Below are 16,888 nucleotides of genomic sequence, written 5' to 3' on the forward strand. Positions count from 1 at the left end.
AAGCTAAAACTGTATGAATTTTCATGTAATTACTATAAAAGATTTTTAATAGATTTTGGATTGTTATAATCTTATTTATTTTGCAAATATCCAGTCAATCTTTGGTTTTTGTGTATAAATTAGATAACATTGACCTTATTTACCTGAATGTATCATAAAAATCAATTTAATCAAACCTAGTCATCATCCCTATTTACTAACTTAACTAACTTAGTCAAACGATAGTGAAGCCTATTCGATCTTTAACGTAACTTTGAACTGGCGTACAATTTACGGCAAAATTTTAGTTATCTTTGGTAACCTTAGTAACGAGTAACATTAAAAATTGAATAATTATGCCAACTTACAATAAATGCATTAATTTTGGGCTAAAATTTACAACAAATAAATAAGAAAATTACGTTTTTTGATGTTGTTACAAAGTTAACATTAAAAACGTAAAGTTTTTTTGTATGGCAATTTGACTAAAAAAAACACAATTTCTGAGCGGCCGGACTTCAATATTATAAAGAGGACTGCGCGTGGCCCGACACGCACTTGGCCTCCTTTATTTGGAGTCGGTTAACACGTTCGCTGCGGTACGAGGTCAATTGACCTCGTACTTCTAGCGCCATCAAGAGTTACGAGGTCAATAGATCTCGCGCCGCGCTTTATTGAGTTTTAGTATAAGGTCATAAAACCTCATAAATTATGTGGCGCAGAACGAGGTTTATCGACCTCGTAACTCTTACCTTCTGAGGGTGAGGTACGAGGTCAATTAATCTCGTACGTCTAGCGACTTCGAGAGTTAGAAGGTCGATTGACCTCGCGCCGCGCTTCATAAAGTTTCAGTATGAGGTCATAAAACCTTGTACTAAATTATGTGGCGCGGAGCGAAATTTATCGATCTCGTAACTCTTACCTTCTGAGGCTGCGGTACAAGGTCAATTAACCTCGTAAATCTAGCGACTTCGAGAGTTACGAGGTCAATTGACCTCGCGCCGCGCTTCATAAAGTTTTAGCATGAGGTCGTAAAACCTAAATTATGTGGCGCGGGGCGAGGTTAATCGACCTCGTAACTCTTTCCGTCCGAGATTGCGGTACGAGGTCAATTGACCTTGTACCGCAGCGAATGTGTTAAGAAAGGCATTTTTCATTACTACTCTCTTTTTTATATCGGTTATCAATAGTAAGTATTATTTTTTTTATTTTATTTATTTATTATTCAACAAAAAACACATTTGTGTATACTTACTGACACTTACCTGTTAGTGTTGTGTTTGGGCGAGACGAGCACATGTTGCTGGAATGCGGCTTCGCTCGCGAAGCGAATGTCACACTCACCGCAGAGTGGACCGGTCACCTCCTGGAATTGGGTATTTGATACTGTCAAAAAAAACCTTATTGCTAGGTAAATAAGGTTCACTATTGATTTAAATGGTGATGTGGATATTATATTGTTATTGTGGAGGGGAGGTATCAGTGTTGGTATAAATAAGAGGGCATTTGATGACTTGAGCTCAGTTGTTTGTTAGGCAGCGTAGACACCGACACGCTGCCAGTCGCATTAGTGATTATGTGCAATAAGGTTGTGTTTACGCATTATAAAGGGACCCCTCAGACCTACGTCCAAGGTCAGATGTCCTGGAACCTGCTTGATGTGTTTCCTCTGCCACAAAATGATGGTACAATCACTGTAGCTGCTGTGACGTCATACTACTACTAATAATATTTAATATAAATAAATGTACTCGCCTGTGCGCTGTCGAAGCGATGCTTCATCTCCAGATGCTTCCTCAGCCCGCACTGGTTCACGAAGCAGTAGCCGCAGAAGGGACACGCCACGTCCGACGGGTGACTCAGTCGCACGTGCGACAGTAGTGACGTCTTCTTACTGTACACAATAAGTCCAAGAACTATAATATACTAACTCATATTCCAAAATCTATAATGTTAACTCATATTTCAAAAATCCAAGTATTATTACTTAAAAACAATAATATACTAACTCATATTCCATAAACTATAATATACTAACTAATATTCCAAAAACTAAAATAAACTAACTCATATACCAAAAACTATAATATACTAACTAATATTCCAAAAACTACAATACCATCTCATATTTCAAAAACTGAAATATCATATTCCAAAAACTGTTTTTACTCATATTCCACAAAACTATAATACATTATACCAAAACTAGAATATGCTAACTCATATTCCAAAATCTATAATATCCTAACTCATATTCCAAAAACTATAATATATTAACTCATATTTATATTTCGAATTTTGAATTAGAACAAATTGAATATGTTCAAACTCAAAATTACAGTACATCAGTAAAAAAACTATACCATACCAAGTATTATTCCAACAACATTAAAATTTATTGAATTTTAGAGGCGGTCTTTTTGACGAGGCGAAAACCGATTTATGTTGAAATTTATTTATAGCTTATAAATAAATTTATTATTGAAAAATGCAAAAAAAAATAAAAATAAATACCAAATATACCAACTCATATTCCATAAACTAACTCATATTCCATAAACTATAATATACTAACTCATACTCCTCAGTACACAGTTCACACTTGTACTTTACACCCGTATGCCAGCGCGCGTGGCTCACTGCGCTGCATCTGAAAGAATCAGTTATTTATTTAGGTCCAACAATCTTTAACACTGCTACAATAAACCTTATTGCTAGATTAATAAGGTTCACAATAGGGAAAAAACTCGCATTAACTTCCTAATAGTCTAAAAGAGAAGCCCTGGTCAATATTTAAATTTATAATTTATAATTTAGTATTAAAAAAAGTTATTATGGACATTTTCTAACTTATTATTTTGTAATTGTGACATTGTATTAATTTAGTTTTTTTTTCTTTATTCAAATGTATTTAATTATATAATACTAGCTGACGCCGCGCGGTTTCACCCACGTGGTTCCCGTTCTCGTTAGAATAGAGGGATAATATATAGCCTATAGCCTTCCTCGATAAATGGGCTATCTAACACTGAAAGAATTTTTCAAATCGGACCAGTAGTTCCTGAGATTAGCGAGTTCAATCAAACAAACAAATAAACAAACTCTTCAGCTTTATAATATTAGTATAGATTTTCAAAACTATTATATTATATTCCACTCCATTCTACCTTATTTGACTTTCCATACAAACTTTCAACCGATATATGACCCCCATTCTATTTTTATTTCAGGGTCAAAAGTACCCCATGTTTTGCTCCAAGGTCTCATTTACCATTATAACAAAATTCATCTTGATCGGTTCAACCGTTTAGCCGTGAAAAGGTAACAAACTGACAGACTTACTTACGCATTAGCATTTATAATCCTACTAATATTATAAACGCGAAAGTTTGTATGGATGTTTGGATGTTTGTTACTCTTTAACGCCGCTACTACTGAAGCGATTTAGCTGAAACTTGGAATGGAAATAGATTTTACTCTGGATTAACACATAAGCTATTTTTTATCCTGAAAAAATCCATGGTTTCCCGAGATTTGCGAAAACTGATAATTTTGATGATATGAATGTTTGTTACTCTTTCGCGCCTATAGTACTGAACCGAATTAGCTGAAATTTGGTATTAAGATATATTATAGCCTGGATTAACACATAGACTACTTTATATCCCGGAAAATCCATGGTTTCCGAGGGATTTCTGAAAAACTAAATTCCGCGCGGACGAAGTCGCGGGCGTCCGCTAGTATTAGTATATATTTACTTTTGTTTAGTGACGAACGGACAGGACACGCAGTTGTATGTAGTGCTGTGACTCTCCTTGCAGTGCAGGCGTAACGCGCTGGCACTTTTTGTGTACACTTTGCATATCTCACACAGGAACTGTCCATATTCCTGGAATATAGCACAGATCATCATTAACAACCCATATAAGGCTCACTGCTGAGCGCGAGTCTCATCTTACAATATGAGGGGTTAGGGTAATAGTCCACCACGCTGGCCCAATGCGGATTGGCAGACTTCACACACGCAGAGAATTGAGAAAATACTCTGGTATGCAGGTTTCCTCACGATTTTCCTTCACCGTTATTTTCTTAAAATGCACACAGCTGAGAAATTGGAAGTGCATGCCCCGGACCGGATTCGAACCTACACCCTCCGGAATCGGAGGCAAACATTTCAACATTGAATTTGTATTTTTTTATTTTTTGTTTGTTTTAATTCATTGTTTTGATTTAATTTAATTTGTAGTATTGTAAATAGTTTGTAATATTTTTTAACTTTTAGAATTAAGATATATATTGTAGTTAGATAGCATAAACTATGTATTATATTTTTTAAATATTGTAAACGTTGTGAAAATCTGTAATAAGTTGAAAATTCACCATTGGGCACAATGTATATAATAAATATGTATACACGATACAATGTATGTGGGTCATTCCACGTCAAATCGACCAATAGTTGGACTCGACCCCTTTCGATTTGGATAAATTTTGGTCAGAAGTTTTCTTTTATCCTATAACGAAGTTCTGCCGAAGAAAAAAAATTAAAAATTTTTTTTTCAAAAGTTATGCAAAATCCAAAACTTCACTATTTTCCATATTTTTTAAATTTATGTTTTAAAAATCTCGAAAACTATTGCAATTAAAAAAATCGCTTATGGTAAACTTCAAAGGGGATACTTGGGGCTATTAAAAAAAAAAAATCCAAAAAAAAATTTTGAATAATCTCCAATTTGTGAAATTTTGAATTTTTGAAAATTGTCAAAATTGACCGTCGACAATAAATTTTTGGCTCAAATTTTTTTGTGTACTACCTTGTACCAATCTTAAAAGATCCTGAAATTTTTGGAACTGTGTTTTTTGTTTTTTCAAAAATATGAATTTTTGAAATTTGTTAAAAAAAAATTTTTTCTTAAATTTTTTTTTTTTTAATCAGTTTGGCGAATCGCGTAATTTTGATATTTTGAACAGTTGAAATTTCATTAAAAAAAAAAATATTTAAGAAATTTTTTTTTTAACAAATTTCAAAAATTCATATTTTTGAAAAAACAAAAAACACAGTTCCAAAAATTTCAGGATCTTTTAAGATTGGTACAAGGTAGTACACAAAAAAATTTGAGCCAAAAATTTATTGTCGACGGTCTATTTTGACAATTTTCAAAAATTCAAAATTTCACAAATAGGAGATTTTTCAAAATTTTTTTTTGGAAATTTTTTTTTTTAATAGCCCCAAGTATCCCCTTTGAAGTTTACCATAATCGATTTTTTTAATTGCAATAGTTTTCGAGATTTTTAAAACATTAATTTAAAAAATATGGAAAATAGTGAAATTTTGGATTTTGCATAACTTTTGAAAAAAATTTTTTTAATTTTTTTTCTTCGGCAGAATTTCGTTATAGGATAAAAGAAAACTTCTGACCAAAATTTATCCAAATCGAAAGGGGTCGAGTCCAACTATTGGTCGATTTGACGTGGAATGACCCATGTATGTAATAATAAATAAATAGATAGTATATAGTACAGAATATAGTAGTATACAGTATAGTAGTATATAGTATAGTAGATAGTATAAAATATAACGAAATGGGACTAGAAAAAACTACTTACAGTAGTATGCATCTTTAGATGTGTTTCATATGTATTTTGTGAAGCAAATCCCTTAAAGCACACATCACATTTGTATACAGAATTTTTATAATTACTGGATTCCTTCCTTTTTTGTATGTCTGCGAGTTGTTCTTCAATAGTAAGTTTGTTTAAATGAAATAGTTTCATCATTTCTTGCACCTCGGCAGATGTTTTGTAACCTTTTTTGATTTTGGGTTTCCTTTTGGTTTTTGGTTTAGCCGTGTCTATGTTACCTACAATATAAAGTCCGATAGCATAAATTTAATTATAACCTAGTAATTCTTATATTTTAAAAAGAACATTTACTAGACCTTTTTTTTTTGTAATTTGACCATTACAAAAATTGCTCAAAATTGAAAAGACATTTTAACAGTAATATACATAGTGGATTAACAAGATCCTGGGTTCGATTTCCGGCTGTGGCGATTAAGGTTTTCTTAATTGGTCCAGATCTGGCTGGTGGGAGGATTCGGCCGTGGCTAGTTACCACCCTAATGACAAAGATTAGGGATTTAGCGTTCCGGTACGATGTCGTGTAGAAACCGAAGGAGGTGTGGATTTTTCTCTTCCTCCTCACAAGTTAGCCCGCTTCCATCTTAGATTGCATCATCACTTACCATCAGGTGAGATTGTAGTGAAGGGCTAACTTGTAAAAAATAAAAAAAAAATGTTTGGAGTTGGTTCTGTCGTATATTTATAAGTATTTACCTTAATAATAAAATAAATAATAAATAAGCCGTTTATTCCATATCTAAATTTACATATCTAAATTACATTTCAAAAGTTGTTAGTAGTCTGTTAGTAAGTTTTCTTAAATTATGTTAGTAATATTAGTTAGTAAGTTCTTATTAAATATGGACCCCTGAAAGGGTAAAGGCCTCCTCCATCTTCTTCCACAACTCCCTGTCTTTGCCAGATTTCATCCATTCGTTTCCGGCTATCTGAATGATATCATCAGCCCACCGTCGGATTGGTCTTCCTACATTTCTTTTTCCTAATGGACCTTTCCATCGTGTTGCTTCAATAGTCCATCTTTTGTCTACATATCTTGAGATGTGGCCGGCCCATTTCCATTTAAGTGTGAGTGCATGGCTAAGAGCATCGGTCACTTTAGTTTTTTGTCTGATGGTCACATGCTTCACTTTATGAATTTTCCTAATCTTCAACATGCTTCTTTCCATTGCTCTCTGAGTACATTTAATTTGTTGTTTTGTTTTGTTTGTAAATATCCAGGTCTGGCAACCGTATAGTAAGCATGGTAAAAGACACGAATCAAAAACTACTTTTTTCAAATGCATGTCGTAATTTCCTTTAAGGACTTCTTTCTGTGACCAAAATTTTTTCCAAGTTATGTTGATTCTTCTTGTTATTTCATCTTCGTTATTGAACTTGTTAAATGATAGCTGTTTCCCCAGATATAGGTACTCGTTTACATATTCCATGTTATTTCCTTTTATTTCAATGTGCCTTTTATGGCTATTAGTCATTATCTTTGTTTTGCTTACATTCATTTCCAAGCCAATTTTGGAACTTTCATCATTAAGTGATCTCATCATTTCTTCTAGGTCTTTAGAGGTTTCAGCTATTATGACTATGTCGTCTGCGAACCTTAAATGATTTAGATAGCACCCGTTTATTAACACCCCCTTGTTTGACCAGTCTAGCTTCTTGAATATATTTTCGAGTACAGCGATGAAAAGCTTCGGTGACAAGGGGTCTCCCTGTCTAACTCCTCTTTCTATTTTTATCTTTTCTCCTCTTTTTTCCAGTTTGACCTTACTTGTACTGTTTGTATATATATATTTTAAGATGTTAATATATTTTTGATTTACATTTGAGCATCGTAAGGCATTCCATATCGAACAATGGCTGATGCTGTCGAAGGCCTTACTGTAATCAATGAAGGCCAGATACAGAGGTCTGTTGAACTCTCGGTACTTTTCTATAATTTGTTCTATCGTCTGTATATGGTCCACTGTACTAAATCCTGACCGGAAGCCTGCTTGTTCTTTTGGTTGTAGGCAATCAATATCATGTGTTAACCTTTCCAGGAGTATCGAAGAAAATAGTTTGTAAGTGCTGGCTAGTAGGCTTATGGGTCTATAATTCCCTATGTTTAGAGGGTTTCCTTTTTTGTAAAGCAGAATTATGTCTGATGTACACCATTGTTGTGGTACTGTTTCTGTGTCCAGTACCATATTAAATAAATGTAACAGATGGTGTATCAAAATAGGTGCTCCAATTTTAAGAACTTCATTGCATAGTCCATCTGAGCCAGGGCTCTTCTCGGCTTTTAACCTCTTAATGTGTTTACAGATCTCCAAACCTTCAATTGGCTTAACATGATTTGTATCAATTTCTTCTCCGCTTGTTGTTTGTATTACAATTTCACAGTCATTTCTTTTCTGGTATAAATTATTGTAAAAGTCTGTTGCAAGGTTTATTATGTCGTTTCTTGATTTTGTTTCCATTGAGTTTTGTTCTAGTTTTTGTATCCAAGTTTTATGTGTTGTTAATTCTTTATTTGCTCTTTTGGTACTTCTGAACTTTTTGATATTCCTCGTAATGATTTCTTTCCTGTGATTTCTGTAATCCCTCTTAATTGATTTATTGGCTTGTTTGTAAATTCTGCTAAGTTCATTTTTCATTTCTTTTGTTTTATTCTTTGTGCGTATTAGTTCCGTGCGTCTTTTAATTAATTGGTCTGTCTGTTTACTAAATATATTCTGTCGTTCTACTTGGGTTCTTTTTATTGACTTCAAGCTGTCCGTTATACCCTTTTCCAGAAGGTTATAATATGATTGGATGTTGCTTGTGTCTGTCTCTATTTCTTTGTCTTTCATATTTTTTTGTAAATTTTCGATGTAAGTTTTGATTTCGACTTCTGTTTTTGGAATATTTAGTGCTGTTACGTAGTTTCTTCTACTCTTCCCTACGTGATTTAAAAGTAGTGTAGCTCGCACTGGTCTATGATCAGAAGGAAACTGTATATTGTTCAGTACTTCTACGTTCGTTATTAGTTTCCAACTATTTATCATTATGAAGTCAATTTCATTCTTGGTTTTTTGGTCTGGTGATATCCATGTCCATTTACGGTTACCTTTCTTCGTGAAAAATGTGTTCATTATAGATAGTTTGTATTCGTGAGCGTAGTTTATTAGACGCTCACCTCTCTCATTACGTTTTCCATATCCATATTTACCCATTACTGGATGGTGGTCTGGCTTGGGGTATCCTATTTTAGCATTAAAATCACCTATTACTAGGACTTTCTCATCAGCTAGTGCATGAGCAGCCTCAATGTCTGTATAAAATTGATCAATCTCAATTTGAGTTGATTCTTCTATAGGAGCATAAGCTTGGATTATTGACAAAGAAAAACATTCAAACTTTAGCTGTAGAAGAGCTACTCTTTCTGAAATACCTGTAAAGTTGTTTATGTTGTTCTTGTATTTTTTCTTTATCAGGAATCCCACACCGTGCAAGCCTTTGGTTTGACCTATGTAGCAAAAAATGTAGTCTTTATGTTCTTCAATCTTGCAGCCCAATCTTCTTACTTCTGATAGCCCCAAAATGTCAAAGTTAATATTTTCTAGGGCGTAGTTTAGTTCTAGGTATCTTTCTTCAGATGCTAGTGATCTTACATTAAAGGTGCACACTTTTAATGTTTCATGTTTATTTTTGTTTTTGTTACTGTAAGGTGGAGGGTAGTGGTCTAATTCCCCACGATGACCAGTCGGCTTGGGAAATGTTTTGTTTTTAAAATTATTTAGTTGTTGTTTATTTGTTGTTCTGTTCTGGTGGCGGTGGCTGATGATTATATCCTATGCTTTCTTTTCTGGAGTTTGGGCTCTGGTGGGCAGGGAGTTGCTTCTATTCCTCATAATATCGAATGCATTAAGTCTGTTTGTTTTTCCTGTTATTTGCTGTTTAGAAGGGTGTTCGATTGAGTTGGGTGACGCTGAAGTGTTTCTTTTGCGCTTTCCGTTATCGAACTTCCCCTCTTTGATGATTAATTTATCATAGTCTATGAATGCGTATTTGCCTTTCTCTCTTTCTTCTTTGAGTTTTGGAAGAAGATCTCTTCTTTTGTCGAGGATTTCTTTAGGATAGTCCTCCGCAACATATGCGTTTTTCAATTTCTTCTTATTCTTCATGATCTCATTTTTCTTCCAGTTATTGATAAATGACACGTGCACGGGTCTTTCCCTACTGTTTTTAGTGTCACTTCTTCCAATTCTATAAACCATGTTTATATCTCTTTTTTCAATATTAATGTTCAAGTCATCGTTAATCTTATTTGTTACAACTTCCATTAGACTAGTGGATGGGCTTTCGTTTTCTTTTATACCGTATAGAATAATGTTATTTAACCTTTTTTGTTTTTCAAGGTTATAAATTTTTTCTTTCAATATATTATTTTCAGATTTCAATTCTTGTATTTCCTGGGTAAATGGTACAAGTTTCTCATCCAATTGGGCAATAATTGCTTTCGTGTGGTTTGACAACTCGGATTTCATTTGATCAAATAGCTGTTGTAGGTTATCCATTCTGGTGGTATTTTGCGTGTTAATGTTATGCAAAAGCCCTGATGTTGTAAATCAAATTTCAGTGTAACTGAGTAATTGTTATTTTTATTGTTATTTATTTATTTATTTATTTTTTTTTTTCTTTATTCTTTTTATTTTAATATATATATATATATATATATATATATATATATATATATATATTTTTTTTTTTATCCTTTAATATATACTTTTATTTTTAATTTTTCTGTTTTTTTTTTTTTTTTTGTTTATTATTTTTTATTATTATTAGGATTTTATATTATTATTCAAAAATAAACTCATAAAAAATAAAAAAATAAAAATGAAAATAAGAAAACAAAAAAAAGATTTCGGAAGGCGGGGCTTGAACACAGGGACAATAAGATAGTTCTCACGTTTAGCACCACTAGTCTAACCAAGTCTATAAGCCTTCGTCGAAATATATTAACGTTACGTTAAAAGCGACGAATGATACCGTGAGTCTCAATGAAATGAGTTCGTTATTATTTGATTTAATAAACAACCCGCACTCCACTAACTTATTTGTCACTTTTGTTCTTTTTTGTATTTTTACACTGTTTCAAGTCTTTGTTTCACATATTTCGATAAAATTTCCAAGGGAATGAGGAATGTTCAAAGTTTTTGTTGTTAATACACTTTTGTTTTAACTTGAAAATTACGTAACAGCTGTCAATTTTTCAAGAGTTGATGATGAACATTCACTTGTTATTGATTCACTTTTAAACTTTTTTATTTATAATGGAAAAAGAATCTTTATTAATTGTTTATATTGGTGGTTACTATAAGTCCAGTTTAAGTTTAACACTGTAAAACACTTTGTTTGTTGTTTAGAAGTTTTGTAACGGTTCGTAACACTGTTATTTTCTTTTGCTTTTTTCAATGTTATTCTACGGAGTTTGCTTTTGAGAACAATGTCACGGCTTACATTTGAGGTATTTCACAATCTTGTATAGTTTTTCAACACAAACACTGCTTTTAACTATTTTTAAAGATATTATATACGCAGAGCAAATGTTTATCGTGACACTAGCGCCACCGCAACTATTTACCTTATTAAACATAAATTATTTATATTGTTTGTCCACGGGGGACTATAAAAATACTTTCACTGGGGCACGAGGTCAATTGACCTCGTACGTCTAACACTTCCAATAGTTACGAGGTCGATTGACCTCGTGTTGCGCCGCATAGTTTTAGTACGAGGTCAAAAAACCTCGTACCGCACCAGGGGAAAGTGAACAGGTTAAAACAAATACATACCTCTTTTAGCTTTCACAGTATTTTTAACATTTTCATGAAGTTTCTCAACGTTTTCTACATCAACATCATTGAGATTCCCTGAGTCCTTGTCTCCTTCATCATCAGACAACTCTTCACCGGCTTCACTCTTTATATGTTCCACTATAACACAACACAAGCATTGGATCATGAGTTTTAGATTATCGTTCGTTATCAACCCATATTCGGCTCATTTCTGAGCTCGAGTCTCCTCTCAGAATGAGGGTTAGGCCAATAGTCCACCACGCTGGCCCAATGCGGATTGGCAGACGTCACACACACAGAATGAAGAATATTCTCTGGCACGCAGGTTTCCTCACGATGTTTTTCCTTCACCGTTTGAGACGCACAACTGAAAAGTTGGAATTGGCATGCCCATGGCTGGATCGAACCCATATAATATATGCATCATGATGCATTCTAAGATGGAAACGGGCACTTACCATCAGGTGAGATTGCAGTCAAGGGCTAACTTAAATAGAATAAAAAAAAAAATTGAGGTCCCGAACGTACGTAGTGCAATAACGGAACCCTTTTTCCTATATTCCCACAGGAACGGGAACAGAGCGGGTAAAATTGCTGGGAGTTAGTAAGTAATAATTAATAAGTGGATCATTGATAACACCTTTTGGTTCAACTTTAACATCTTGTTGGTTCGTGGCACTCGAGTCATTGCGCTCCGGTGTTACCAGTGTGAGCGTGACGTCAGAATATGACAAACAACTGCTGTATTTGTTGTTTATTGACTTTATGTCTTCAGTTGTTAGCTGAAACAAATATTATCAAAATATATAATAGTTACTAGTGCGCTAGATATTTTATCCCGGGCAACACAATCACAAGCAACGCAGCGCCTTCGCCGGCGAAGACGAGGTCCCCGATATCTAACGTCACCCGGACGTGGGTTTTCTAACTCACGATCTCGGGGGCGTCCGGACTGATTCACTCAGCTCACGGTTACACCCTCCCGAATGGCCCTCTAAGCCGAGGCCCGAGTCTCATAGGAGACGCCCTTAGAGAGCCGTTCCGTCCTCTAACTTTATTTCAGTCTTCGGGTCTCATCAGGCGATGCTTCTGCGCTCGCCCAAACTTCACGGTGACGCCGTAGTGGTCTCACATGGAGCCATCGGCACTTACTCAACACGAAAAAAAAAAATAGGTATTTTTTACAATTTTCGCGGGAACCGTAGATTTTTTTTGGGGGAAAAAAAGCAGTCTGTCTATATGTCACTTAATAACCCCCAGTCTTATTGTGAAAGTATCATTAAAATCGGGTCAACCATTTACGAAAACAAAACGCAGACAAAAGTTTCAAAAAGTTTGTTTGTGTTTTGGTATTGTTTGTTTTAGTATCTAATGTCTGCGACTCGCTTGATGTCGTCAGTCCACATGGTATTGTATGGTATCGCCATTCCGGTACCTTGGAACCCCAATGGCGTCATGACCCCTTAACTGAAGTAAATCTTTTTTTTTTATTCTTTACAAGTTACCCCTTGACTACAATCTCACCTGATGGTAAGTGATGATGGAATCTAAGATGGAAGTGGGCTAACTTGTTAGAAGTAGGATGAAAATCCACACCCCTTTCGGTTTCTACACGACATCACACCGCTAAATCGCTTGGCGGTACGTCTTTGCCGGTAGGGTGGTAACTAGCCACGACCGAAGCCTCCCGCCAGCCAAATCACTTACCACATCATGCATCTGAGCTAGTTCTGCCAATGCGTCATAAGCCTGTAGACTCCTGGCTCTGAATTTGCGGCATGAAGTTAGTCTGTGAGCACATTCTGTGCAAAATTTGGAAGTAAACCTCACCTCTTGCTGCAGCTAGAATAAAAACACTTTTTTTTTAAATTGAGAAAGAATACAATAAGGAACTTAACTAACGTAACAAACCATGCCCACGTGGAATGGTGGCAAGAATACTGGCTGCATTTCCGCGCTGGACAGCCAGGCTGATCCTTTGCGCAAAAAATGAGCCAGCCCTTCTGCCTTCTTTTTTAGAATTTAAACTATTGTGAGTGTTATAAGAGTCGGACCTCTGCCTCCGATTCCGAAGGGTGACGGTTCTAATCCGATCCGGGGCATGCACCTCCAACTGTTCAGTTGTGTGCATTTTAAGAAATTAAATATCACGTGTCTCAAACGGTGAAGGAAAACATTGTGAGAAAACTTGCATGCCTGAGAAATTTCTCAATTCTCTGCGTGTGAAGTCTGCCAATCTGCATTGGGTCAGCGTGGTGGACTATTGCCCTCAACCCTCTCATTCAGAGAGGAGACTCGTGCTCAGCGGTTACCCATATATGGGTTTGTATGGATCTTTGTTTGGATGTTTGTTACGGACATTTGGACGTTTAACCCTGCAACTACTAAACCGAGTTGGCTAAAATTTGAAATGGAAATAGATTTTAGTCTGGATAACCAAATGGGCTACTTATCATTCCGGAAAAATGCATAGTTCCTGTGGGATTTGTGACTAACTTTCACGCGGACGAAGTCGCGGGTGTCCCCTAGTTTATTATAAAACAGCTAAAACTCACGTGATACAACGTCGGAGTATGCCCTAGTTTCGATACCATACGGGGCCCTTAGTCATGAGCTGGTTCTTGCAACGCGGCACGATCCACACCAGTATGGGCTCGAAACTAGTCAGGTATACCCCGACATTATATTACATGAGTTTTGGCAGTGTTTTATAATAAATTAACAATTAATAAAAATAATAATAGCATTATCATGAATTGCGGTAACTTTCATGAGTGAAAAAAACTGTCACCTGCACCATGCTACAGCGCACAAACTGTAAATACAAGAACTTACTGAATTCCCAGTCAACAGCTCATAAGCCTCTCCCAAACTGTATTGTGTGAAAGGGTACAGCTTACAGTCAGTTCTCAAGCATGTCACACAGAACTGTAAATAAATCAGCAAGATTATAGAAAAATATCAGTACAATCACAGAATAAAGAAGGATCCAGAATGAGCCTATACAAGCAACATGGTGAAGTCGGTTTCAAAGCCTCCGTGGCACAGTGGTATGGGTGGTGAATTTACAAGACAGAGGAGAGATTCCCTGCTGGGTCGATTGAGATTTTCTTAATTGGTCCTGGTCCCCGGAAAGGCTTCGGACGTGGCTAGTTACTACCCTACCGGCAAAGACATACCACCAAGGGATTAAGTGTTCCGGTACCATGTGGTGTAGAAACCAAAATAGGGGTGTGGATTTTCATCCTCCTCCTAACAAGTTATCTCGTTTCCATCTTAGACTGCATTATCACTTACCATCAGGTGAGATTGTAGTCAAGGGATAACTTGTAAAGAATAAAATAAATAAATAAATAATAAGGCCGCCTTTGCATGCTAAGTTTAAGTTATTTTTTTAATGTTTTAATTTATAATTGTATTTTTGTGTGCAATAAAGTATTTCTTCTTCTTCTTCTTCTTAAATATCTTTAGTTACTAAATTAAATTATCCACTTTTGTTTGCCTCAGTTTTTATGTGTTAGTGACATCTAATACTCTAGTACTAATATATAAAGTTAAAGAGAGTTTGATTGAACGCGCTAATCTCAGGAACTACTGGTCCGATTTGAAAAATCTTTTCAGTGTTCAATAGCCCATTTATCGAGGAAGGCTATAGGCTATATATTATCCCCGTACTCCTACGGGAACGGCAACCACGCGGGTGAAACCGCGCGACGTCAGCTAGTATCTAATATAGGGCTTTTTAGCATGGGTACGGTGACAGTTGCCTCATGACGTTCATAATACGTACTATTATCGAGAATAAAAAAGCTGAAGTGTCAGGTCAAAGTTCGAAGTGCCGATGGACGTTAGGGTCCCAAGGTGCTGGAATGGCCCCGGAAAGCGCAGTGTTGGTCGACCCCCCACTAGGTGGCCGCTGGATGCTCGCGGCTCGAGACCGTTTAGTTTGGAAGTCCATGCAAGAGGCCTGTGTCCAGCAGTGGACGTCCATCGACTGTTAATGATGATTAAGATGATGAAACGAACTGTCACCGTACCCATGCTATCTGAAAAACACTATAGTATTTAATCTTTGAATCATCCACTATTATACCTGTGCTTGATCCGGTAAAACATTTTTGTGGATATTTCTCATTATACGTCTTCCACGAAACTCCATGTCGTGTTGTTTGGGAATAATAGAACCGTCAATCCTGGTTGGCAAAGGTCTAAAATTTTAGATTATTATAATCTAATTAAAGTACACTTTAAATAATAAAATGCAGAATCGTAAATAAAAATAAATAAATAAACCAAAGATTAAAGTGTAAACTTTATCGTTTCACACTTGACATTTGACATTTGACATTTTTGTAGTATCTATTGTTCTGTGTTTTCAATTCCCTCTTTACTCTTTGTATATCCCACAGATAATCTAAGATTACTATCTAAAACTTTATTTGACGTCTGTGATGGTGTGGCCAGTAAAACAAAAACAATCTTCTCTCTTTTTTTTCATAATTTGACGTTTGTCGTTTGCAATTTGCAATTTTGCATGCATTGGTTTGCATGGTGAATGGTGATTGTTGTTTATATTTTTAAACCTTTTAAATTATATCAAAAACAAAATGCTTCAAACAATAAAATATTAATCCAAAGAAGCATAAGTGTCGCTCCGCAAGATTTAACGGTCCAAGGCGCTAGATTTTGTTATGCTTTATTTTGTTTAGTGTATTGTGTAAACATGAATACTCAGCTGCAGCTCATAGACCAAATAATGAGTATTGAGGCTCAGCGAAACACCAGATTGCGTGCCGCTGCCGAGGATACAGCTTCTCCTCCTAAGCCTAACCCCAAGCCAGAAAAGCCACGCGTCCAAAAGCCGCTAAGTGTAAGAGAAAAACTTTGGGTGAAAAACGTTTACGACTATGTATATAAAGTGAAATCTGCAGAATGTACGTACGAGGACCCACAAAAAAATGAATGCCTACTTAAAGTAGCTGAAATTTTGGATATTAGCAAAAAAACTGTTTACGCAGTTTTGAGGGAGATCAAACTTAACGGTGTGCCAAGAGAACCAAAGAAAAGTGGCCCAAAACGATCGTTTAAAGACAAACTTAGTAAAGAAACGTTCACAGCTATTACACAAATTGTACATCAATGTCGTCTTAAAAAAGAAACACCTTTTCTGGTTAAGGTTAGTTAGCAGTTGTAAATTCTTCATTTTTCACACACACAGTTTCTGTTCCTGTGAGAATTTGGGGATAAAATATAAATTATGTAACTCACAAATAAAGTGGCTTTGTAATGGTAAAAGGATGGTAGGAAGGCCTCCGTGGCGCAGTGGTATACGCAGCGGATTTACAAGACGGAGGTCCTGGGTTCGATCCCCGGCTGGGCAGATTGAGATTTTCTTAATTTGTCCAGGTCTGGCTGGTGGGAGGCTTCGGCCGTGGCTAGTTACCACC

The 16,888-nt window shown here is 35.6% G+C and overlaps 1 protein-coding gene across 1 annotated transcript; it reads right to left on the minus strand.

Moving 5' to 3' along the window:
* Positions 1–28: 28 nt before the first annotated feature.
* On the minus strand, positions 29–16,123 carry LOC112057009 (zinc finger protein 81). Its single transcript, XM_052890940.1, has 10 exons — positions 15,535–16,123; positions 14,277–14,369; positions 13,149–13,283; positions 12,082–12,223; positions 11,439–11,579; positions 5,587–5,840; positions 3,738–3,868; positions 2,555–2,629; positions 1,735–1,873; positions 29–1,345 (listed from the first exon to the last, which is right to left on the minus strand). Exons 1-10 carry the CDS (start codon positions 15,598–15,600, stop codon positions 1,241–1,243), a joined length of 1,281 nt encoding a protein of 426 aa, XP_052746900.1. The 5' UTR covers positions 15,601–16,123; the 3' UTR covers positions 29–1,240.
* Between the last annotated feature and the right edge of the window lie 765 nt (positions 16,124–16,888).

Source organism: Bicyclus anynana (genome assembly GCF_947172395.1).
Source record: "Bicyclus anynana chromosome 27 unlocalized genomic scaffold, ilBicAnyn1.1 SUPER_27_unloc_1, whole genome shotgun sequence".
NCBI classification, from domain to species: Eukaryota; Metazoa; Arthropoda; class Insecta; order Lepidoptera; family Nymphalidae; genus Bicyclus; species Bicyclus anynana.

Coding starts and splice junctions, on each gene's coding strand:
- LOC112057009 (XM_052890940.1), bottom strand. CDS start 15,600: ATGGAGTTTCGTGGAAGACGTATAATGAGAAATATCCACAAAAATGTT. Junction 13,284..14,276: donor AGCTGTTGACTGGGAATTCA/GTAAGTTCTTGT, acceptor TTTTTATTCTAG/CTGCAGCAAGAGGTGAGGTT. Junction 5,841..11,438: donor TACTGTGAAAGCTAAAAGAG/GTATGTATTTGT, acceptor TTTATATTGTAG/GTAACATAGACACGGCTAAA.